This window comes from Loxodonta africana, chromosome 11, assembly GCF_030014295.1.
Source record: "Loxodonta africana isolate mLoxAfr1 chromosome 11, mLoxAfr1.hap2, whole genome shotgun sequence".
NCBI classification, from domain to species: Eukaryota; Metazoa; Chordata; class Mammalia; order Proboscidea; family Elephantidae; genus Loxodonta; species Loxodonta africana.
This window is the reverse complement of record NC_087352.1, coordinates 72068764-72094381: the sequence shown is the minus strand read 5'-3', so window position 1 is coordinate 72094381 and position 25618 is coordinate 72068764. Positions and strand designations below refer to the sequence as shown.

General features: G+C 44.6%; 1 protein-coding gene across 3 annotated transcripts in view; it reads left to right on the top strand.

Moving 5' to 3' along the window:
* The first annotated feature begins 415 nt into the window (after nt 1–415).
* Nucleotides 416–25618, top strand: part of MOCOS (molybdenum cofactor sulfurase) — a 61905-nt gene continuing 36702 nt past the window's right edge. For all 3 annotated transcript variants that reach the window (XR_010323460.1, XR_010323459.1, XM_003406738.4), the window contains exons 1-7: nt 416–595; nt 7961–8050; nt 8809–8875; nt 10242–10883; nt 14147–14223; nt 16178–16377; nt 19656–19772. Coding sequence is in view for 1 of the 3 variants with exons in the window: in XM_003406738.4 (XP_003406786.3) it covers nt 454–595; nt 7961–8050; nt 8809–8875; nt 10242–10883; nt 14147–14223; nt 16178–16377; nt 19656–19772 (1335 nt within the window). In the remaining 2 variants the exon portion in view is untranslated. The remainder of the gene's footprint in view (nt 596–7960; nt 8051–8808; nt 8876–10241; nt 10884–14146; nt 14224–16177; nt 16378–19655; nt 19773–25618) is intronic.

Here is a 25618-nt window from a genome sequence, read left to right as displayed (position 1 = left end):
GCAGCTGGTTCTCAGGAACGCCGGCACCCGCCACACTGAGGAGCAGCGGCTGGCGAAGCCTGGTTGCAAAAGCTCCTCCCGCGCCTCAACGCTCGTCCCCGCCACGGGTGAGGGTCCGGGAGAACCTGAGTTTCAGGAGACCAAGCAAGAAGCAGCAATCCGGTACTTCTTAGGCCTCCCTCTCCGTGGGACAGCTAGATACATGAGAACTTCGTATTCGATGCCTGGTGCATCACCGCGGGCTTCACTGGAAAGTCGTTAAACAGGAAAACAAAAGCGAGCACCCTCCCCGCCGGCAGGTGGGAAGAGGGCAGGAAAGAAGAGAAGCGCCGTGAGTCAGCTCGCCTTGCCCCGAGTCAGCGTGGAGGCGCGGCCGGGGCGGAGTTCCCGGGGCTGGCCTCGCGCACTTTCCGCTGCTGGGCCGACCTGACAGAGCGGCGGCGGACCTCGGCCATGGCCAGCGGGACGGCGCAGCCGGGGTCCGAGCTGCTGGACTTCGCGCGGTTCCGGGACTCCAGCTCGCCGCGTCTCACCTATGGCTACGGGCCGCGCAGCCTGCGGGAGTTGCGGGAGCGCGAATTCGGTCGCCTGGCAGGTGAGGAGGCGCGAGGGCGGTGGACCGCCCGGCGGGGCACCTGCGCGGGGGCGACCGCGGTGCCACACGGTTTCTGAAACCTACGTGGAAGGAGCATGTGCTCCAGGCGTGAGCGCATTTGAATCGGGAGGGACGAGTGCATTGGTCAGCTTAGTGGACGCGGCTCTCTGAGGTCCCACTTGGAGCCCAAGACTTCTTGCTCCTTTGACTTCTAAGCGGTGCAGGGCCAACCTAGTCTTTTTCACTTTTCTCTGCCCTCCGAGAGCAGGGTTTAGGAGTCCCTTTGCCGTCGCTTGTCCGGAGACCCCGCCCCCCCACCCCACTGTAAAGGTTCAACCGGATCTGGGGTTGGAAAATGCGGGAGTGCACAGCAGCCGGGACTGCTCGGATGCCCGCCCGGAGGCAGGAGCGCGGTGGGCGGCCAACACACCGGGTTGGGATGGCGACTTGACCGGCGCACGGGGCAGAAGCCACCAGGGCCTGCGTGGAAGATTCCGCTGGGACTCCCTACAAGCAGCTTTGGTTTTCGAAGGCTCATTTTTCTCATCTCGTGCTGAGTCAGAACAATGCCCCCTAGCGCTGGCTCGGAGAATTAGCGAATTGTGCAATTTGATTTCTAAGTACAGGGCGAGCCTGTTAGTTGGACAGGGATCACATTGTGCCTTTGAGTTTTACGGATGAAGGGCTGTGAGGAGGAACAGTCTTATTAAATTGAAATCAAACTCGATATGGACCTATGACCAACCCCAGCCCACTGCAGCTGGGGTGTGGAGGCAGGGAGTCCTTCCTTGAGCTTCAGCATCAGGTGCCAGATGGTCAGGGCCACAGGTTAAGTGGGCAGGTCGTGGTGCCTGGCACAGGGTTTTGAGTGTATTTGTTCTGTCATGATGAGCAAATGGTAACAGCTAACCTGCTTGTCAGCTTCAATTGAAGTTGTCAAGGATTTCATTTTACTTGGATCCACAATCAGTGCCTATGGAAGCAGCAATCAAGAAATCAAATGATGTATTGCATTGGGCAAGTTGCTGCAAAAGGCCTCTTAAAGTGTTAAAAATCAAAGATAACACTTTGAGGACTAAGGTTTGCCTGACCCAAGTCATGGTATTTTCAGTTGCCTTATGTGCATGTGAAAGCTGGACAACAAATGAAGAAGAATTGATGCCTTTGAATTATAGTGTTGGCAAAGAATATTGAATATACTATGGAATGCCAGAATAATAGACAAATCTACCTTGAAAGAAGTACATCCAGAGTGCATCTTGGAAGCGAGCATGGTGAGACTTCGTCTTATGTACTTTGGACATGTTATCAAGAGGGATCAGTCCCTGGAGAAGGACATCATGCTTGGTAAAGTAGAGGGTCAGTGAAAGAGAGGAAGACCCACAACAAGATGGACTGACACAGTGGCTGCAACAATGGGCTCAAGCATAGCGATGATTGTGAGGTTGGCGCAGGACCAGGCAATGTTTTGTTCCATTGTATGTAGAGTCACTATGAGTTGGAAGCAACTCATGGCACATAGCAACAACAGCAACCTGTTTGTGTAAGGATCCCTGGTGGCACAGTAGTTAAAGCACTCAACTGCTAACCAAAAGATTGGCAGTTTGAAGCTGCTCTGTGGGAGAAAGATGTGGCAGTCTGCTCCCGTAAAGGTTACAGCCTTGGAAACCCTAAAGGCAGTTCTACTCTGTCCTGTAGGGTTGCTTTGAGTCAGAATCACTCCATGGCAATGGGTTTTACCCTGCCTGAGGCAGAACAGGAACCAAGACTTACATGTCAGTCATCAAGTTGATGATTTCAGCTCTGAGGACTGTGTCCCCCTCCTGTGTGACCCCTTTTTCTGTTTAAGATGGAAGATTCAAAAGGGAGACGGAGGGCCTTTTGGTAGCCTCTCTCTGCTTTCTCCCCTTCTTCACAATGAGGACGTTCACCTGCTGGAGATAGCCATTTATTCCTCTGCTTCTCCATTCTCTCTATGAGCTTTTTATTATGGAAATTTCCTTCTCCACACAGAGGTAGAGTCTAGTGCAATGGACACCTGCAGGTGTGGTAGGAGGAGGCTTCCCATTCTTTTGAACCAAATCCAGAGGTTGTATCATTCAGTCACTACTTATTTCAGCACCACACCTCCTTAATCCCCCAAATCCTCTCAGGCCCTGCCTGATCCCTCACACCCATGGCCGGCCTCACCCCTCAGCACTACCATGGGAAGGTAGAGGTAAGTTCGGGGTCCCTTCTTGTTTCATTCATCTTTCTCAGAGAACAGCACCTTTCCTCTGTAATGCAAATTGTAGATATAATAGCCAGGAGCCCAGCCAGACTTCAGAGGCCCTTTAACTTCTACTGACTTCTATATTTTATTTTTAGTGCAAGTCTCCAGCATTTTCTCTACATTATGGCTAAAGTAAGCTTTTGTAGACTAAACTGATACCCCACTGCTGGGAGGCTTGTAACAGAGAACCCACTTTCTCACAGAAACAAATGAACTGGAGACAGGCTAGGGAAAAACAAACAAAGTAATATAACCTTCCCCACTCCCTCCTCCCCACTCTCACCTCCCCACTCCTCTTCTGCCCCCTGTTTTTTCTGTAGATTTGAGAGGTTTTTTTCACCTTTAAGTGCTGAAATGTTTTGTTTGGCCATTGGGATGGAATATTGTTCAAGTGATTCTTGAGGCCTCGGGGTACTAATTGATAGCCACTTTCCCTGACTGGAACTGAGAACTGAAGTGGCATTACCCAGAAGAGACCCTGGAATTCCTTTTCTTGAAGTAAACCTTCAGGGTTATTTGCCTGCTTCTTAAAATATCCAAACTTGTGGAATGTTTATTGTGTACCAGGCACTGGAATGGGTGCTGTTATCTACAACTCATTTGACCCTCATCCCTTTTGCAGATGAAGAGACAGGTACAGAATGGCTAGTGGTGGAGCCAGGATCCAGTCCGGACTTGGATTCTGCACTTTAACCACTATGCTGACCTTCCTCTAAGAGCAGAACAGAGGATCTGTGGTTAATCTAACATGGCTGCCTTTTTCACAACATTAACTGTTGGACCAAAGGCCAAAACAGCCTTCTCCCAAGTGGCTTCCTCGCCCTGCAGAAAACTGTGAGCAGGGTATGTGGTGGGCAGGGCACGTGGTGCTCCGCAGCAGCCTCTCAGTTCTCTCACACATACCTGATGTAGTTTATATTTATTTGTTTATGGTCTTTCTATGCCACTATCATGCCAGCTTCTATTTTGTTCACTGTTTGTCCCCAGTACTTAGAATAGTGCCTAGTACCCAGTAAATACGCAATAAATATTTCTTGACTCTTAAAAACACTCAATAAACTGGGAATAAAAGAAAATTTAATCAACCTGATAAAGACCATTTATGAAAAATTTACAACTGACATCATAGTAAATGGTGAAAGGCTGAAAGCTTTCCCCAAAGAACAGGAACACAATAAGGATGTTCACTCTTGCCACTTCTCTTCAACACTGAACTGAAGGTTCTAGCCAGGGCAGCTAGGCAAGAAAATTAAAGGCACCCAAATTGAAAAGGAAGAAGTAAAACTGTCCCTACTTTGCAGATGCCAAAACCTTATATATAGAAAATCCTAAGGAATCCACACACAAAAAAACCAATTATAACAAACAATTTAGCAAGGCTGTAGAATACAAGATCAACATACAAAAATGATTCAATTTCTATACACTAGTTGTGTAAAATATGAAAATGAAGTTAAGAAAACATTTCCAATAGCATTAGAAAGAATAAATTACATGAGAATATATTTTCCAAAAGAAGTACAAGACTTGTACACTGAAAACTACAAATATCATTGAAGGAAATTCAAGAAGACCTAAATAAATGGAAAGATATTTCATGTTCATGGATTAAAGACTTAATGTTGTTAAGGTGGCAGAATTTCTTTCTTATTTCCCAAACTGATCTATAGATGCAACACAATCGCTATCAAAATCCCAGCTGCCTTTTTTGCAGGATTTGGAAGCTGATCCTAAAATTTATATAGAAATGCAAAAGGACCCCGAATAGTCAAAACAATCTTGAAAAAGAAGAATGAAGTTGGAGGATTCACTCTTCTTAATTTCAATACCTTCTACAAAGCTACAGTAGTTCAAGACAGTATGCTATTAGATAAGGATAGAATATAGAAGATCAATGAATGGAATAGGATTGGGTGTCCAGAAATAAACTTGCATTTATAGTCAGTTGATTTTTGACAAGAGTGCCAAGGCCATTCAATGGGCAAAGTACAGTCTTCAACAAATTGTGCTGGGACAACTGAATATCTTCATGCAAAAGAATGAGTTTGGGCTCCTATCTCACATTGTTTTCCAAAATTAACTCAAAATGGATTAAAAAAAAAAAAAAAAAACCCTAAATACAAAAGATAAACTGTGACTTGGACTAAACAATAGATTCTTAGACAAAACACCAAAAGTACGAACAACCACCACCAACAGAAAATAGATAAATTGGACTTCGTCAAAATTAAAAACTTTGATGCTTCGAGGGACACCATTAAGAAAGTGAAAAAGACAATCCACTGAATGGAAGAAGATATTTGCAAATCATGTGTCTGATATGGAACTTATATCCAGAATACAGAAAGAACTCTTACAACTCAACAATAAAAAGACAAATAATCCAATTTAAAAATGGGCAAAGGACTTGAATAGATATTTCTCCAAAGAAGATATGCAAATGGTAAATAAGCACATGAAAAGATGCCCAGTATCATTAGTCATTTGGAAAATGCAAATCAAAACCAAAATGAGATCGATAGCACTTCACACCCACTAAAACCAAGCCAAACCCATTGCCTTCGAGTCAGCTTTGACTCATAGAGACCCTATCTATAGGACAGAGCAGAACTGCCCCTTAGGGTTTCCAAGGAGCAGCTGATAGATTCGGAATGCCAACATTTTGGTTAGCAGCCATAGCTCTTAACCACTGTGCCACCAGGGCTGCTCACACTGACTAGGATAATTATATGCAAAAAGAAAGACAATAACAAGTGTTGGCATGAATGTAGAGAAATTGGAACCCTCATGCACTGCTGGTGGGATTGTAAAATGGTACAGCCACTATGGAAAATAGCTTGGCAGTTTCTCAGAATACTTACCGTAGAGTTACTATGTGACCTACCAATTCTACTCCTAGATATATAGCTAAGAGATTTGAAAACGTGTATGTCCACATAAAAACTTGGACAGTACATAGCAGCATTATTCATAATAGAAAAACGTGGAGGAAACAACTCAAATGTCCATCAGCTGATAAATGGATAAACATATGTGCTATATCCATGCAATGGAATACTATTTACCCTGCTAAGCTAGACACATATTGTATGATTCTACTTATATAAAATATTATGAATAAGTATATCTATAGAGATGGAGGAAACCCTGGTGGCGTAGTAGTTAAGTGCTACAGCTGCTAACCAAAAGGTCCGCAGTTCAAATCCACCAGGCGCTCCTTTGAAACTCTATGGGGCACTTCTACTCTGACCTATAGGGTTGCTATGAGTCGGAATTGACTCGACGACAACGAATTTGGCTTTGGTTTTGGATAGAGACAGAAAATAGGTTAGTGGTTGCCAGGGTCTGGGGGGAGGGGAGACTAGCAAGTGACTGCTATGGGTTTCTTTTTGGGCTGATGAAAGTGTTCTAAAATTAGATAGTAGTGATGGTTGCACAACTCTGTGAATATACTAAAATCCACTGAATTGTACACTATTTAAATGGGTGAATTTTATAACATGTGAATACATCTCAATAAAGCTGAGTGAAAAAACACCCATCCTGCAGAAACAAAAAATATTTGTTGAGTGAATGAAAGAATGAATGGATCAATTCACATTGTATTTACTTAAAGTTATGTCTCAGGGTTTTTTCCATGTGAGTACTTACAAAGTGCTAGAGCAGCCTAGTACAATGATTCCTTAGTTTAAATCCATGCTGATGAACATTTAGATAGTTACCAGTCTTTTGCTATTGCAGACCGTGCTGCACTGGATATCTTCATATATAGGCCACTTCACAACAGCACAGGTATTTATAAGATATATTTCTAGAAGAGGAATTACTAGGTCAAAGGGCATCTGCGTTTTAAAGTGTGATTGGTATTGCCAAATTACTCCCGTAAAGAAGTTGTACCAATGTATCCTACCAGCCGTGTACAAGAGGGTTTGTAGTGGATTGAATTGTGTTCCCCAAAAATATCTGTCAACTTGCTTATGATTCCCAGTATTGTGTGGTTGTCCTTCATTTTACGATTTTCCTATCTGTTATAAATCTTAATCTCTGCCTGTGGTTAAAGAGGATTAGGGTGGAACTGTAACACACTTACTAAGGTCACATCTCTGATCCTGTACCACCTTTTATCTTACAAGCTATAAAAGGAAAGGGAAGCAAGCAGAGACAGAGATAAAAAGCCTTCCCCTGGAGCTGGTGCCCTGAATTTGGACTTCTAGCCTACTGGACTGTGAGAGAATAAACTTCTTTGTTAAAAGCCATCCACTTGTGGTATTTCTGTTATAGCAGCACTAGATGACCAAGACAGGCTCGTTTCCCCACATCTTCATCCACACAATGAGTTATCTAACCTTTTGATCTCTGCCAGTCTGACTGGGGAACTGTGGCATCTCACTCTCATCTAAATGTGCATTTCTCAATGTATGAGAATGGCTGGAAAGATCATTTACATTCCTAGTATTCTCTGAAGCTCTCAAAGTTGACCGAGGGTTGAGCACTGTAGGGCAGAATCAGGACTTGCCTGCCAGGGAAGCTGCTCGGAGAAATCTCCTGAGCAGGGGGGTGAGTCATAATGGGAAGCATCTCCACCATCACACATGTCTGTGGGCTCCTCCTATGTGTGGGATGCTTTTCCAGGTTCACAGGAGAGCTGGTTAATCAGGAAGTCTCTCCAAGAGCTTTAAATATTAAAGTGCAGTTCTCCATATTGCTCATGCCCACACTTAGATCAAGTGGCATAGACAGTTAAGAAATCGATTACTTACTGAAAGGTGGTAGTTCAAACCCACCCAGACATACCTTGGAAGAAAGGTCTGGTAATCTGCTTTTGAAAGGTTACAGCCATGAAAACCTTAAAGAGCAGTTCTACTCTGTACACATGGGGCGACCATGAGTCAGAATTGCCTCGATGGCAATTGTTTTCATGTTTTGTTTTGTTTTTTTAAACCAAGAGACTCAGAGGAATTGGTGGCCTGGTGCATTATCTCTAAATGTATCAAATGGGGATGGGTCAGGTTCATGGAAAACAGATTGAGGTCAAACAGCTGGGATATCTGTGAAAAATAATGCACAGCTTTGTCTTGTTTGTCTTGTTTCAGGAACAGTTTACCTTGACCATGCAGGAGCCACGCTGTTCCCCCAGAGCCAGCTCACAAGCTTCACAAATGATCTCCTGAAAAATGTGTATGGTATGGAAAAATCCACCAGAACTAAATTTTGCAGTGAACATTAGCTAACTACATTCACCTAATACTTTGGTGCTTCATAAATGCTGGGTTAATAGCCTGGGACTGTGCTGAACACACAAAGCTGTACAAGTCCCATGTCGGAGGGGGACAGACAAGCCCCTGAGGGTCACTCAGTATTACACAAGCTGCTGGGACAGGAAGAACTGTCTCAGGGACCCACAGGTTACCGCCAGAAGAGGGTCACAGTGAGGAGGGGCACAGAGGTGCAAAGGTGCTGTGTTTGGTGGTGGTGATGTGGTGGTGATACAGGGGGGAGGGCTGGAAGAGCATTCATTCATTCATTCATACATGTTTATTGAGCCACTACAGTATGTGGGTGAAGTCCCTGAGTGGCACAAATAGCTGAGTGCTCAACTATTAGCTATAAAGGTTGGCAGTTCAAACTTACCCAGAGGCTCCTTGGAAGACAGGCCTGGTGATCTGCTTCCAAAAGGCCACCATCCTGAAAACCTGTGGAGCAGTTCAACTCTGCACACATGGGGTCGCCATGAGTTGGAAACGACTCAACGGCAACTAACGGCAACAGCAGTGGTGAGTGGGGCATGGTGTTAGGTGTGGAGCTGTATTAGGAAGAAAATAAACATACACCCTGAAATTGTGATTAACTTTTTAAGAAACTAAGGGAGAAGGTCTTGAAGAAACACAAAAGGACAGATCGTAAGTAGTGACTGGACAGCTTTGTCTTTATAATCTCCCAGGTAATCCTCACAGCCAGAACATCAACAGCAGGCTCACCCATGACACCGTGGAACAGGTGCGCTACAGGTAAGCAACAGGGATGCCAGCTGGAGCAGGCACTCCTGTGTGGGTGGACTTCCTTCCCCTCACCTGCATGCACTCCACAAAGGTTCTCAATCAGCTTCAGGAAAATCCTGTTCAGTGAAATGGCAGCACATGCATAACAATAAACATCAGGGTCAGAGGCCAGGAAGGTGAGGGTGAGCAGGTGCAGAGCAGGGCAGACAGAAGCACAGGTGGGCAGCTCTGAGGTATGCAGAGCTCTTCTGGTGACTCTGGGCTGATGCTAGAGTTCCTGAGGGCCAAGGTGACAAAGAATGACCCAGGTTCCTAAATCTCATTTTCAGAAAGAAGAAAAACACTGTTTCTTCCTTTTTTTTTTTTTTTATAAGATGTTTCTTTAGCCATCCTGTCTTATGTCATCATGTCTTTTTTTCCCTCCTATTAGTATTTGGGTATTACACAGCTCTTTATAATTTTCTGGAGCCCTGGTGGCACAGTGGTTAAGAACTTGGCTGCTAACCAGAAGGTTGGTAGTTCAGATCCACCAGGCACTTCTTAGAAACCCTATGGGGCAATTCTACTCCATCCTGTAGGGTCACTGTGACTCAGAATTGACTCCACGGCAGCAGGTTTGGTTTGGTTTTGAGTTATATTTTTCCACATGCTATAATTTTTTTTTTTTATAATTACTTTTAGCAAATAATTTCCAGACAGTAACCAAAGTTTCTTGAATCAATACAATTGCGAACTATTTCCAGTTTGCAAGTGACACTGTTCTGCTACAAAGTTACCTGTATTAAGAACAATGTGAAACAGGTTAAGGACTTAATACTTGTTATGGGTGGTAGATCAAGGAAGAGGTATTTTCAGCTAAGATTAAGGTAGTTGTGGATTTTTATCATTTTTAAATGAAGGTGGGGATTTGACTGGCAAGGAAATTTTACCAATTTGTTCTCATTTGTCATCCTTCCTGCCTATCACTTCTTCCCTAGCCATAACTTCACAGTTGTGGCAGAGCCTATCAGATTTTTTTCTAGCTACTGAGGTAGAGAAGGGTCCCTGGGTGGTGTAAACAGTTGGTGGTTCAAACTTACCCAGCTATGCTGTGGAAGAAAGGCCTGGCAATCTGCCTCCATAAAGATTACAGCCTGGAGTAACACCTGGAGTCACCATGAGTCAGAGTTACCTTGATGGCAATGAGTTTGGTTTCAATTAAGGTAGTAATGTCATATTTAGTAGCTCTAATGCTCTTTCCAAACATGAACCACAAGAGCTGAGACCCAGCGCTGCCCATGACGCTATGCTTCTCCTGTGATGCTCTGCTTCTCCCAGTGCTGCCCATGATGCTCTGCTTCTGCCAGCGCTGCCCGTGATGCTCTGCTTCTCCCAGGGTCCTGGCGCACTTCCATACCTCCCCAGATGACTACTGTGTGATTTTCACGTCCGGGTGCACGGCTGCTCTGAAGCTGGTGGCAGAGGCCTTCCCATGGGTGCCCGGGGGTCCCAAGAGCAGCGGAAGTTGGTTCTGCTACCTCACCGACAGCCACACCTCCGTAGTGGGCATGAGGGAGGTCACCAAGGCCATGAACATCACTTCCATTCCGGTCAGGCCAGAGGACATGCAGTCAGCGGAGACCCGGGGTGCTGCCTCCTGTGACCCTGACAGTCAGCCTCTGCATCTCTTCTGTTACCCAGCTCAGAGTAACTTTTCTGGAACCAGATACCCGCTTAGCTGGATAGAAGGGATCAAGTCCGGGCGGATGTGCCCAGTGAACGCGCCTGGGAAGTGGTTTGTGCTACTTGACGCGGCCTCCTACGTTAGCACCTCACCTTTGGACCTGTCGGTGTACCAGGCCGACTTCGTGTCCGTCTCCTTTTATAAGATCTTTGGATTCCCCACCGGCTTAGGTGCTTTGCTGGTGAATAATCGCATGGCTCCTTTGCTGAGGAAAACCTACTTTGGAGGAGGCACGGCTGCTGCGTACCTTGCAGGAGAAGACTTCTATGTCCCGAGACAGTCGGTGTCTGAGAGGTAACCGTGCACTGGGGAGTTGGGGCTGGAGTTGAGCAAGACCGGGACTGGCAGGTGCCACCTGTAGGATTGCACAAGGGATGGGCCACGGGAATCAGCAGATCAGGGAGTTGGGCATTGCTGGCAAGGACAGAGACTGACCATGGGCTCAGATCTGAGAGGTCAAGGATGGCTGGAGCATGCTGAAAACAGCTGGGCGAACTTTGCCCTGTTGGTGGGTGTCTCCATAGTTGTAAAGAACCAGGGCCTGCAGATAAGGGCTGTCAGCAGAAGAGGTGAAAGGCCTTCAGAGGAGTGAGGAGGGTGGGCCACCAGGCCTTTGTCCCACAGCAGTGCAAGAAGTGGCAACAAGTAAAGCAGTGACTTTAAAAGACGGCATTATTTGGAGCAAGTGTACATTCATGCTGACAGGACAGCCTGTTTGTCAGCAGCTGGAATCAGCACAGCTGGGCAGCTGGTTAGAAAGAGGAGTCAATTAAAGCAGAGGCTACTGGACTTATGGGATGCTATTTACAGCAGCCTGGGTGAGCCCCACTGTGAGTTACTAAGGAAGTATGCGTTACTGAGGAACCCACCACAGGCCCTCACATGGCAGAGGCCTCTGCTGGTATTGTTGGCATATGTGCCTTCCAGAGGCTGCAGGGCAGATGACGTGGGCCTTGGCCAGGGATCTCCCAGATAGTGGTGGCTGGGACCCCTGAGGTTGAATGTGTGAGAGGGAACAGCAGGGGACACTGTGTTCCAGTGCCCCTCAGAGGTTGGGACCGGGAGCTAATCTCCCTGCCGGTGCCTGAGAATGGCCTGGAGCCTAATGGGACATGGGTCAGATCCCCCATGGACCCCAACTCAGACTTAAGGGTCCTGCAGATGGGGTGTGGCCTTGGCAGAAGAGTGTGGCGTTAAGAGTGCAGGCCCAGAGCAGACTGCTGGGGTGAACCCTGGCCCCAACACAAACCAGCTGTGGGAACGGGGACATGTGATTTGATCTCTCTGCACCTTATTTTTTTCTTCTGTAAAATGGGGATGATGATACCATCCTTTTAGAGCTAACATGGGTGAAATGCCAGGACAGAGTAGCTTTCAGTACATGTTGTGAGGCTGTTTGATGTCTCTTTTATTTGGGACTTCTCTATAGTCGGAGGTATTCTAAAATAGGAATGCTGATGTCAACTCTTTTGGACCCAAGTGTGATGATTTAGCGTGTAATACAACCAAATGAGAAAAAGGTGACAGGTACAATATAACATAAAGGAAAAGCAGGATAAAATATCGCCCCAAACTTTATTTGGCCAGCAGGGGCACCTGAAGTTGAGATTATTAGCAGCTCACTAGTGGGCAGGCATGGGGGGAGGGGGCTGGGTTGGGCCAGACCTCCTTCCTTTGATTGAGGGTCAGTTGCCTTGCAGCAGGCACCATACCACAGTCCCCACAAAGTGGCATAATTTCTTTACCATTATGAGCCTAGCTTTTGTCTTATGAACTCAGAACCAGACCTCAAGAGATTTATTATCCAACCCAAAAGTTTATTGAACCCATAGCTGGACCATGTTCTTAACCTTTTGTATTTTATAACTCAGTGAGATACAATCCTTGATAGAAACAAAAAAAGGCCCACCCTTCTTATTCTAAGAGTCTATCAATTTATTATTGATGGATAAATGATCATTATTGATCATTAATAAGTCATAATCAAAGTTTTACCTAGTAATTATTAATTCGTTGGTGACTATTCAGTTTGTAACTAGTTTGTTATTGATTCTATATGTCTGTTAATTAACATCAGTTTTATAACATTTGCGGTTACAATGTTTTGAGTTAATTTTATTCTTAGAGTATCAACGCACAAAATGCCATGCTTCCATTGGAAGCTGCAACTTGCATAAGGCCACTGTTGTTACTGCACCTCCCTCACCTGCATGCTTGCTGCCGCCTCTGCCTCTCCCGGCTTCCTCTGTCACCCCTGCAGTGTTCTTTCCCCAGCAGCCAGAAGGGTCTTGTGAAAATATAGGACCCATCTCGTCACCCCTCTGCTCAGAGCCCTCCAGCCACTTCTCATTTAATTCAGGGCAGAAGCCAAAGTTCCTGCCATGGCAGCAAGGCCCTTTTTGCTGGGATAGGGCAGCCCTCTACATCTCAGACCCCGTCTCCTACCACCCTCCCACTTGTCACTCTGTCCCAGCCACAGTAAGCTCCTAGCTGCTCTGCAGTGTGCCAGGCAAACGCCCACTGCTCAGGTCCCATTCTGCCTTCTCTCTGGATACGGTTTCTCTCACATCCACCCGCTGTCTCCCTTACTTCCACTGGGTCCCTGCTCACATGATCTTCCTCAGCACACACTCACCTGAGCATCTTGTCTAAAGTAACCACCACCCTTTCCTGCTATTCATCTCCATCGCACTACCACCACCTGGCATGTTACTTATGTGGCTTTTGCACGCGTGCTTGTTTTTTGGTCTTGTTCCTGTGCCCCCACGAGAATGTAAGCACTGTGAGGGCCGTGTTTTTGGCCTGTCTTGTTTATTGATATATGCTTTGCACCTTGAGTAGTGCCTGGCACAGAGCATGTGGTCAGTAAAGACTTGATGAGTATTTTGACTAAGTGTATAATTATAAAATGTATAATGAACACCTTGATAATCAGGAAGGTGTGCGCCTGCAGTATTACTGAGCGACGTGTAATTTTTACCAAAGCCTGTGGTTCCATAGACTTGAGCACTCTCTATGAATCTCAGGCCTGCATGGTTTGGTTCATCACTAAATTGATGCCCTGTCAGTGGTGCCCTCTTGTGGTCAAAGGGCAGCGTTTCCAGAGCCCAAGACATCTGAGATTTTGTCAAGTCCAAAGTCTTCCTGGAGCAGCAAAGAATCTCTTGGCTCTCGTTAGCATTTCAAGTGACCATTTTTCCCAAAGGTCACAGCCTTGAAAACCTTATGGAACAGCTCTACTCTGCAAACATGGGGTTGACGTGAGTCAGAATTGACTCGACAGCAACAATAACATTGCCACTTGCGGCCTATCCCAGGACATATGAACAGCCTCAGAAAGCTGCAGAGCGGGCTAGGGCGAGAGGCAGCCAGATGGCCGGGTCTTGGTGTGTGAAGCCCTCTCTCCTGAGGGGGAGAGCAGGGTTTCATAAGGGCCACAGAAGGAAGGTACTGATAGATTATGGCTTAGCTGAAAATCGAAATCCTGTTACATACCACAGAATGCTCATGCGGATGTTGGCCACAGCTTGATGCGCGTTCCCCTTACCGCGTTATAGGTTTGAAGACGGCACCATCTCGTTCCTTGATGTGATAGCACTGAAACATGGATTTGACACCCTTGAGTGCCTCACAGGTCAGTGGACACTTGTATCTGCATGGAACTTGTTCCTGCTGATGAAAATTCTTGAGGGAGTCCTGGCGTGGGGTGATTCGGATGAGGTGGATGGATCTGGGGAAGTGACTGGTACGGATAGCTGGACATTAAATGTAGTTGAATCTGAACCTGAGTAATTTCAAAATGACTTCTGAGAGCGAGGGACTGAGGTGTTTTTTTAAATTTTATTAATTTGTGGTCAGTTAAAAGAACATTTTGACAGGTAAGAGACATTCCAAATCAGGAGATTTAACAGCTTGGCAGAAACAGAGGCCGTCCTTGGCCCCCGGGAATGGTTACAGGTCCAGAGACATTCTTCACCAGTTCCCCTGCTGAATCCCCCCCCACAGGGGAGCTGTATGAGGCCACTTTGCCTACATAGGAGCTGATGCTCAGAGAGGTCAAGTGCCTTCCCTAGGGCCAGGGAGCTGGTAGCCAGAAGGCTAGGATTTAAGCCCAGCTCACTTGGTTCCTAATCCTGAGTGCTCCACTGCTGTCTCTGCTGATGACCTTTGTATGATGCATGTCCTCTTTACTGACAAGTACTTGGGGCAGGGACAGGTGGGCCACACTTATCAGAGACTGACACGTGGTCAGATGCCACTCTTACCTTACGGGGCTTAACACAAAGGTACACATGGGAAGAGCCTCTGTCTGGTGAGCCAGGCTTTCCTTGTCAATGCTGAGCTCCTGGGCACTCCTTCCAAAGGTGGAACTTCTACAACTGGGTGGCACCGCATGTACCATCCATACAGAGATGGGGTAGGGACAAGCCATAGAGGCGTCTTAGAAGTTAGGCAGTGCTTCCTCTCTCCCACTTTTGTCATAGTAACAGGGCCCTTTAAGTCCTCAGTTTTATCCCAACACAGGAGACAGACAGGATTCATTGGAAGGGAGGGCTGTCCTGGGTACCACACAGGACAAAGGTAGGAGATAATAGACAGGCATTCAGAAAAGAGCACTTTTCCAAAGAAAGATATTAGCAAGACGCCCAAACCATAGGTGACAAGGTCTGACAGGGCCAGGGGCACCTTTGAAAGCAAACATTGAAAATACCAGTTCTGAAATAAGGCAAGCCCTGCTTTTTCCTACTTAATTGCTTTTTTAAAAAAATTTTTCTATTGTGCTTTTAGTAAAAGTTTACAAATCAGGTCAGTCTCTCATACAAAAATTTACATACATCTTGCTATACACTCCGAAGTGCTCTCCCTCTAATGAGATAGCGTGGTTCTCCCCTCCACTCTCTTTTCTCGTGTTCATTCAGGTAGCTTCTGGCCCCCTCTGCCAGCTCATCTCCCCTCCAGACAGGAGATGCCAACATAGCCTCATTTGTCTACTTGATCCAAGAAGCTCGTTCTTCACCAGTATCATTTTCCATCCCATACTTAATTGCTTTTTATTAAGATTATTTAACCATTAAGAAAAAAAAAGATATTTTTAAAGAAAACATTACACCTTTTATTCCATCTGTTATAAGGTCCCTGAGTGGCATAAATGGTTTCCACTCAACTACTAACCTAAAGGTTGGCAACTTGAACTCACCCAGCAGCACCACGGAAGAAAGGCCTGGCGATCTGCTTCCATAAAGATTACAGCCAAGAAAGCCCTATCTCCAGCTCAGTTCTACTCTGTAACACATGAGTTGCTGTGAGGCAGAATACACTTGACATCAGTGGGTTTTTTGGTTGTACCAAAGGGTCTGTATAGTATCTGAATGTTTAGGAAACATAAAAAAAGAAGGTAGCAAAAATTTATAAGGAAAAATTCCACAGAAATAGAAATGGTAACCTGTTCTTCGGTACCAAAGACGTAGACATTTATTATATGGGCACTGCTTTTAATATGAGGACTCGTTTTGCCTCTTATAATGATCTCATTCTTTTTATATGTAAAGTTCATGATTTTGTTGTAACATTTCATAATTGTTCCTGAGGTGGGATGGAGAATATAAAGCAGCACACCTTCACCTTGGCGCAGTACACCTACTCTGCCCTGTCCTCCCTCCGGTACCCCAACGGAGCCCCCGTGGTGCGGATTTACAGCGATTCTGAGTTCAGCAGCCCTGAGGTTCAAGGTCCAATCATCAATTTCAACGTGCTGGATGACCGGGGGAATGTCATTGGTTACTCCCAGGTGGGTTTCTTTTCATCTTGCTGACCTGGCCACAACAGAATTGTTCTCACCTGGACCCCCAAAGCCTTACCCAGCCCTGAAATTTACAGTAAGGTCCCTGGGCCCTTGGCATAGTGGTGAGGAAGCCCTCACGCACAGCCTCTTTATTCTTATTTACACAGAGTTCTAGCGAGCGTGGCTATTTAGTTTATCAGCCTTCTTTACCTAGCCGCCAGTTGCCACTCAGTTGATTCTGACTCATGGAGCCCCCATGTGTGTCAGAGTAGAACTGTGCTCCATAGGGTTCCCAGTGACTGATTATTTGGAAGTAGATCATCAGGCCTTTCTTCCAAGGTGCCTCTGGGTGGACTCAAACCTGCAACCTTTTGGTTAGCAGCCGAGCGTATTAACGGTTTGTACCACCCAAGGGACTCCCTTTACTCAGCCAGTAGTGGTAAATTTCAAGTGAGAAGAGAGAGGCTGGTTCTCTGGTAGCAGTGGAAGGTGACAGCTGACAACTTGCCAGCAGGGAAATCACATGAAAGTAGCATAGACAGAAAGTTGTGTAGACAGAACACCATGTCTGAGGTCATTTCACGTAGCCCCAAGATAGCTTGGTAGCCCCAGATGTATATCACACCATATCATCGCACAAAGTCATGGTCTTGCTACCACCGTTTCTTTGCATGTTGTTTAGAACTCAAAACCCTTTTTTTTTTCATGAGAAACAGAAATGATGCCCTTAGTATCACAAAAACTCTTATTTCTGCCATAGTTTATATGCATATCATGTGTTCAAAGGATTTGGTGGGTTGGTTATAAAATATTTTGGGCCAAGGGTGAGAGGAGATTAATTCATAAACAGAAATTAGGGTAAAGGGTGAGTGTGGCTGCAACAATGTCCTCCTGCCCACATCTTCTTCTACAACGTGCCCTTGATACCCCTCCTGTTGAGAGGTGGCATTGATGGTGCTTCCCCTTAAATCTACATTGGTTGTGGCTCACTTATAACCAATAGGATGCCATGGAATGTGACCTGTGTGGCTTCTAGGCTGGGTGAGAAAAGGCGATGCAGCATCTGCACTGTTCTTGGGACACTCACTTTTGGAGTTACCATGTAAGGAACTGAAGCTGCCATGCTCTGGGGAAGGCCACCTACACGAGAGGCCAAGGGCAGGCACTATGGCTGGCAGTCCTAATTTTTGAGTCCTTCCATCTTATAGGGCTAGACACATACACAAGTAAATGAAACTTCAATGATTCCAGCTCTGAGCCTCTAAGTCACTCCCAGCCATCCAGTCTTCCCAGTTAAGACTCAAGACATCATGGAATGGAGACAACCCTCCCCTCTGTGCCCTTTCTTATTCCTGACCCATGTAGCCATGAGCATAATAAAATGGTTATTGGGGTGTTTTTTTAAGTTGTACTTTAAATGAACAAACTAGATTCTCATTAAGCTGTACACATATTTGTTTTGTGACATTGGTTACCAACCTCATGACATGTCAACACTCTCCCCTTCTCAACCTTGGGTTCTGTATTACCAGCTTTCCTGTCCCCTCCTGCCTTCTAGTCCTTGCCCCTGGGCTGGTGTGCCCGTTTAGTCTCATTTTGTTTTATGGGCCTGTCTAATCTTTGGCTGAAGGATGAACCTCATGAGTGATTTCGTTACTGAGCTAAAAGGATATCTAGGGGCCATACTCTCGGGCTTTCTCCAGTCTGTCAGACCAGGAAGTCTGGTCTTTTTTTGTGGGTTCGAATTTTGTTCTATGTTTTTCTCCAGCTCTCTCCAGGAGCCTCTATTGTGATCCCTGTCAGAGAAGTCAATGGTGGTAGCTGGGCGCCAACTAGTTGTGCTGGACTCAGTCTGGTGGAGGTCATGATAATTGTGGTCCATTAGTCCTTTGGTTTAATCTTTCCCATGTGTCTTTGGTTTTCTTCATTCTCCTCTTCTTTCCAAAATGGTTATTGTTTTGTTCTACCAAGTTTAGGGTGGCTTGTTTCGTAGTGAAAGTAACTGGAACAGTGAATTCTGGGGGTAAGATGGCATGGAGTCTTCTAATTCGGCCCGGTAGGGGGTGGAGTGGGGCATTATGGTGGCTTCCCTAGAAGCTGCCCTTTCAATGGAGACCTGAGTCTGGAGATGGAGTTGATTGTTCTTGTGGGGCTGCCAAGTATCACCTGAGAGTCAAGGAACTCCTGAAATTCCTTAGCAGGTCTCTGTGTCACCAAGCTATTAGCCAAGGGAGAAGGAACAGGGTTGTTTTCTTGAGGTCCCTCAATTCAACCCAGAGAATGGCTTTTTTTTCTCTCTGATAGACCAGGGGAGATGGTCAAAATCAAGATAGTCATGGTCTTGATAGGGGTGTATGGGAGTTCCCATTGCTCAGTTGGGCACCCAGGCTGACCACGCAGTATCTGGTGGCCTGAGAGAGATGCCATACTCCTCATGGCTGCTTCAGGCCACCCACAGGTGACTTCCCAGAGAGAGAAGATTTGAAGCTTTATGCATCCAGGCAAAGTGTGTTTCTTTCCCTGAATGCAGTTAGGTGACTCCTCTCCCTGAGTTCACCCTGAGCCACCAGTCTGAGGACCTGCCCTGGGCCCCCAGCCCCTTGGGGAAATGGAATCCTTGACCCACAGCCAGAGGACCTGGGACAAGTATCCCCTGGTGGCAGCCCTGCCTTTGAGCTTTGAGTGAGTGCAGATCACCTCCCACAGCCTCCAGAGGGCAGGAATGAGCCTAGGAACTCCTGAATTGAACCACGATTCTCAGTTCAACCCCACGTTAGGGAATTTTTGAACAGCAAAGGTACAACACACGGTGTCATCACCGATGATGCTTCATATCCAGGCTGTAAGCCAAGGCTGATGATGCTCTGAGCAGCATGTTGGGGGGCAGGGGCTGCTCTGCTGATAAAGCCCTGTGACAGCAGGTGCCACAAAACTACCCCAGGTCTCCAGCTCACTAAAATTCATTCTTGCAACCTGTGCGCCCTTAACTTGGAATTCGGCCTGAAGCTGCGTTTGATATTTTCACTTTTCTCAAGCATATATCTGTAATCCAACTGGATAAAAATTATATATATACACACATATATATATTTCTCAGTAACATTTTATAAAATATATTTAATAAACCCCTGATAGATCATGTCATTTTACAGCAAAATTCCAGGCCACAGCTTCATTTTATTTTTAGGAAATAGAGGTCCAAATGCTGATCTAAAACTATTCCAGGCACTCAGAGTAAAACTGGGCATTTCTAACGTGGATTCTATGTCATATTCAATTCGCAGGTGGATAAAATGGCCAGTCTTTACAACATCCAAGTGCGGACTGGCTGCTTCTGTAACACTGGGGCCTGCCAGAGGCACCTGGGGATAAGCAACGAGAGGGTCAAGAAGCATCTTCAGGTTGGTTCTGCACCCGTGGCCAAAATGCTGGCTCAGTGGACGCTGTCTCCAACTACACTTGTGTCTGGTTGCATGCCTGGGGTTCTGTGGGCTCATTTCTCTTAGCCTTGTGTATATGTGCAAAGGAAAAGGGGTGTCTTAGTTTCCGAGGGCTGCCATAACAAAGTACCACTAACTAGGTGGCTTACAACAACAGAAATTCATTCTCTCAGTTCTGGAGGCCAGAAGTCCAAAATCAAGGTGTCAGCAGGGCTGTGCTCACTTTAAAGGCTCTAGGGGAGAATCCCTCCTTGCCTTTTCTGGCTTCTGGTGGCTCCTTGCTTTGTGGCTGCATAACTCCTGTCTCTGTGTCTGTCTTCACGTGGCCTTCTCTTTACTGGATCTGAGGGTCTTCTGTCTCTTGTAAGAACACTTGTTTAATTTAGGACCCACCGGGTTAATCCAGGATGATCTCATCTCAAGATCCTTGACTTAATTACATCTGCAAAAAAATCCCTTTTCCAAGTAAGTTATGTTCACAAGTTCCGGGGACTAGGACCTGGGCATATCTTTTGAGGGGCCACCATTCAGCTCACTACAAGGGAGTCAGCAAAAATAGAAAATGCTTCAAAATATGATCTGTATGGTAGGATTTTCTGATTACTTTTTTTCTTTGGGAGCAAAGATTTAAACGCAGAGAGGGGTGTTGTGAAGGGGCACATGAGGATGTGCTAGTCTGTGCAGAGGGCACCTGACTAGTTCAGCCCTACTGGAGCAGAATCTCCAAGCTGGGGCTAGTGTATGCAGGGTTGGTGTGGTGTGGAGCTGTTCCAGAGGGCACCTGCATGTCTCAGATTCCCTTCCTTCCCCGCCTCTGTCCTGGGCTGAGGCTTTTCACTCCAGGGTACAGCCGTCTTTGAACTCTTCTATAAGAATGGCTTGGGTAGTAAAAAACCTCATTTATTTCTAAGTAGTTTTTAACTTGAGTTTCTTTTAGTTGCCACTAAATATTATATATGCTGGATTCCAACTAAATCAAAAACTGGGTTTTTTTTTTTTTTTTATAATAACTTTTATTAAGCTTCAAGTGAACGTTTACAAATCCAATCAGTCTGTCACATATAAGTTTACATACATCTCACTCCCTACTCCCACTTACTCTCCCCGTCTTGAGTCAGCCCTTTCAGTCTCTCCTTTCTTGACAATTTTGCCGGCTTCCCTCTCTCTCTATCCTCCCATCCCCCCTCCAGACAAGAGTTGCCAACACAATCTCAAGTGTCCACCTGATATAATTAGCTCACTCTTCATCAGCGTCTCTCTCCCACCCGCTGACCAGTCCCTTTCATTTCTGATGAGTTGTCTTCGGGGATGGTTCCTGTCCTGTGTCAACTGAAGGTCTGGGGAGCATGGCCGCCGGGATTCCTCCAGTCTCAGTCAGACCATTAAGTTTGGTCTTCTTATGAGAATTTGGGGTCTGCATCCCACTGATCTCCTGCTCCCTCAGGGGTCCTCTGCTGAGCTCCCTGTCAGGGCAGTCATCAGTTGTGGCCGGGCACCAACTAGTTCTTCTGGTCTCAGGATGATGTAGGTCTCTGGTTCATGCGGCCCTTTCTGTCTCTTGGGCTCTTAGTTGTCATGTGGGCTTGGTGTTCTTCATTTTTCTTTGCTCCAGGTGGGTTGAGACCAATTGCTGCATCTTAGATGGCTGCTTGTTAGCATTTAAGACCCCAGACGCCACATTTCAAAGTGGGATGCAGAATGATTTCATAATAGAATTATTTTGCCAATTGACTTAGAAGTCCCCGCAAACCATGCTCCCCAGACCCCCGCGCTTGCTCCGCTGACCTTTGAAGCATTCATTTTATCCCGGAAACTTCTTTGCTTTTGGTCCAGTCCAATTGAGCTGACCTTCCATGTATTGAGTGTTGTCTTTCCCTTCACCTAAAGCAGTTCTTATCTACTGATTAATCAATAAAAAAAACCTCTCCCACCCTCCCTCCCTCCCCCCCTCGTAACCACAAAAGTATGTGTTCTTCTCAGGTTTACTGTTTCTCAAGATCTTATAATAGTGGTCTTATACAATATTTGTCCTTTTGCCTCTGACTCATTTCGCTCAGCATAATGCCTTCCAGGTTCCTCCATGTTATGAAATGTTTCAGAGATTCGTCACTGTTCTTTATCGATGCGTAGTATTCCATTGTGTGAATATACCACAATTTATTTAACCATTCATCTGTTGATGGACACCTTGGTTGCTTCCAACTTTTTGCTATTGTAAACAGAGCTGCAATAAACATGGGTGTGCATATATCTGTTTGTATGAAGGCTCTTGTATCTCTAGGGTATATTCCTAGGAGTGGGATTTCTGGGTTGTATGGTAGTTCTATTTCTAACTGTTTAAGATAACGCCAGATAGATTTCCAAAGTGGTTGTACCATTTTACATTCCCACCAGCAGTGTATGAGAGTTCCAATCTCTCCGCAGCCTCTCCAACATTTATTATTTTGTGTTTTTTGGATTAATGCCAGCCTTGCTGGTGTGAGATGGAATCTCATCGTAGTTTTAATTTGCATTTCTCTAATGGCTAATGATCGAGAGCATTTTCTCATGTATCTGTTGGCTGCCTGAATATCTTCTTTAGAGAAATGTGTGTTCATATCCTTTGCCCACTTCTTGATTGGGTTGTTTGTCTTTTTGTGGTTGAGTTTTGACAGAATCATGTAGATTTTAGAGATCAGGCGCTGGTCGGAGATGTCATAGCTGAAAATTCTTTCCCAATCTGTAGGTGGTCTTTTTACTCTTTTGGTGAAGTCTTTAGATGAGCATAGGTGTTTGATTTTTAGGAGCTCCCAGTTATCGGGTTTCTCTTCATCATTTTTGGTAATGTTTTGTATTCTGTTTATACCTTGTATTAGGGCTCCTAGGGTTGTCCCAATTTTTTCTTCCATGATCTTTATCGTTTTAGTCTTTATGTTTAGGTCTTTGATCCACTTGGAGTTAGTTTTTGTGCATGGTGTGAGGTATGGGTCCTGTTTCATTTTTTTGCAAATGGATATCCAGTTATGCCAGCACCATTTGTTAAAAAGGCTGTCTTTTCCCCAGTTAATTGACACTGGTCCTTTGTCAAATATCAGCTGCTCATACGTGGATGGATCTATGTCTGGGTTCTCAATTCTGTTCCATTGGTCTATGTGTCTGTTGTTGTACCAATACCAGGCTGTTTTGACTACTGTGGCTGTATAATAGGTTCTGAAGTCAGGTAAGGTGAGGCCTCCCACTTTCTTCTTCTTTTTCAGTAGTGCTTTGCTTATCCGGGGCTTCTTTCCCTTCCATATGAAATTGGTGATTTGTTTCTCTAGCCCCTTAAAATATGACATTGGAATTTGGATCGGAAGTGCATTAAATGTATAGATGGCTTTTGGTAGAATAGACATTTTTACTATGTTAAGTCTTCCTATCCATGAGCAAGGTATGTTTTTCCACTTAAGTATGTCCTTTTGAATTTCTTGTAGTAGAGCTTTGTAGTTTTCTTTGTATAGGTCTTTTACATCCTTGGTAAGATTTATTCCTAAGTATCTTATCTTCTTGGGGGCTACTGTGAATGGTATTGATTTGGTTATTTCCTCTTCGGTGTTCTTTTTGTTGATGTAGAGGAATCCAAGTGATTTTTGTATGTTTATTTTATAACCTGAGACTCTGCCAAACTCTTCTATTAGTTTCAGTAGTTTTCTGGAGGATTCCTTAGGGTTTTCTGTGTATATAATCATGTCATCTGCAAATAGTGATAACTTTACTTCTTCCTTGCCAATCCGGATACCTTTTATTTCTTTGTCTAGCCTGATTGCCCTGGCTAAGACTTCCAACACGATGTTGAATAAGAGTGGTGATAAAGGGCATCCTTGTCTGGTTCCCGTTCTCAAGGGAAATGCTTTCAGGTTCTCTCCATTTAGAGTGATATTGGCTGTTGGCTTTGCATAGATGCCCTTTATTATGTTGAGGAATTTTCCTTCAATTCCTATTTTGGTAAGAGTTTTTATCATGAATGGGTGTTGGACTTTGTCAAATGCCTTTTCTGCATCAATTGATAAGATCATGTGGTTTTTGTCTTTTGTTTTATTTATGTGATGGATTACATTAATGGTTTTTCTGATATTAAACCAGCCTTGCATACCTGGTATAAATCCCACTTGATCAGGGTGAATTATTTTTTTGATGTGTCGTTGGATTCTATTGGCTAGAATTTTGTTGAGGATTTTTGCATCAATGTTCATGAGGGATATAGGTCTATAATTTTCTTTTTTTGTAATGTCTTTACCTGGTTTTGGTATCAGGGAGATGGTGGCTTCATAGAATGAGTTGGGTAGTATTCCGTCATTTTCTATGCTTTGGAATACCTTTAGTAGTAGTGGTGTTAACTCTTCTCTGAAAATTTGGTAGAACTCTGCAGTGAAGCCGTCCGGGCCAGGACTTTTTTTTGTTGGGAGTTTTTTGATTACCGTTTCAATCTCTTTTTTTGTTATGGGTCTATTTAGTTGTTCTACTTCTGAATGTGTTAGTTTAGGTAGGTAGTGTTTTTCCAGGAATTCATCCATTTCTTCTAGGTTTTCAAATTTGTTAGAGTACAATTTTTCATAATAATCTGAAATGATTCTTTTAATTTCATTTGGTTCTGTTGTGATGTGGTCCTTCTCATTTCTTATTCGGGTTATTTGTTTCCTTTCCTGTATTTCTTTAGTCAGTCTAGCCAATGGTTTATCAATTTTGTTAATTTTTTCAAAGAACCAGCTTTTGGCTTTGTTAATTCTTTCGATTGTTTTTCTGTTCTCTAATTCATTTAGTTCAGCTCTAATTTTTATTATTTGTTTTCTTCTGGAGCCTGATGGATTCTTTTGTTGCTCACTTTCTATTTGTTCAAGTTGTAGGGACAGTTCTCTGATTTTGGCTCTTTCTTCTTTTTGTATGTGTGCATTTATTGATATAAATTGGCCTCTGAGCACTGCTTTTGCTGTGTCCCAGAGGTTTTGATAGGAAGTATTTTCATTCTCGTTGCTTTCTATGAATTTCCTTATTCCCTCCTTGATGTCTTCTATAACCCAGTCTTTTTTCAGGAGGGTATTGTTCATTTTCCAAGTATTTGATTTCTTTTCCCTCGTTTTTCTGTTATTGATTTCTAGTTTTATTGCCTTGTGGTCTGAGAAGATGCTCTGTAATATTTCGATGTTTTGGACTCTGCAAAGGTTTGTTTTATGACCTAATATGTGGTCTATTCTAGAGAATGTTCCATGTGCGCTGGAAAAAAAAGTATATTTTGCAGCAGTTGGGTGGAGAGTTCTGTATAAGTCAATGAGGTCAAGTTGGTTGATTGTTGTAATTAGATCTTCCGTGTCTCTGTTTAGCTTCTTACTGGATGTCCTGTCCTTCTCCGAAAGTGGTGTGTTGAAGTCTCCTACTATAATTGTGGAGGTATCTATCTCGCTTTTCAGTTCTGTTAAAATTTGATTTATGTATCTTGCAGCCCTGTCATTGGGTGCGTAAATATTTAATATGGTTATGTCTTCCTGATCAATTGTCCCTTTTATCATTATATAGTGTCCTTCTTTATCCTTTGTGGTGGATTTAAGTCTAAAGTCTATTTTGTCAGAAATTAATATTGCTACTCCTCTTCTTTTTTGCTTATTGTTTGCTTGATATACTTTTTTCCATCCTTTGAGTTTTAGTTTGTTTGTGTCTCTAAGTCTAAGGTGTGTCTCTTGTAGGCAGCATATAGATGGATCGTGTTTCTTTATCCAGTCTGTGACTCTCTGTCTCTTTATTGGTGCATTTAGTCCATTTACATTCAGGGTAATTATAGATAAATAAGTTTTTAG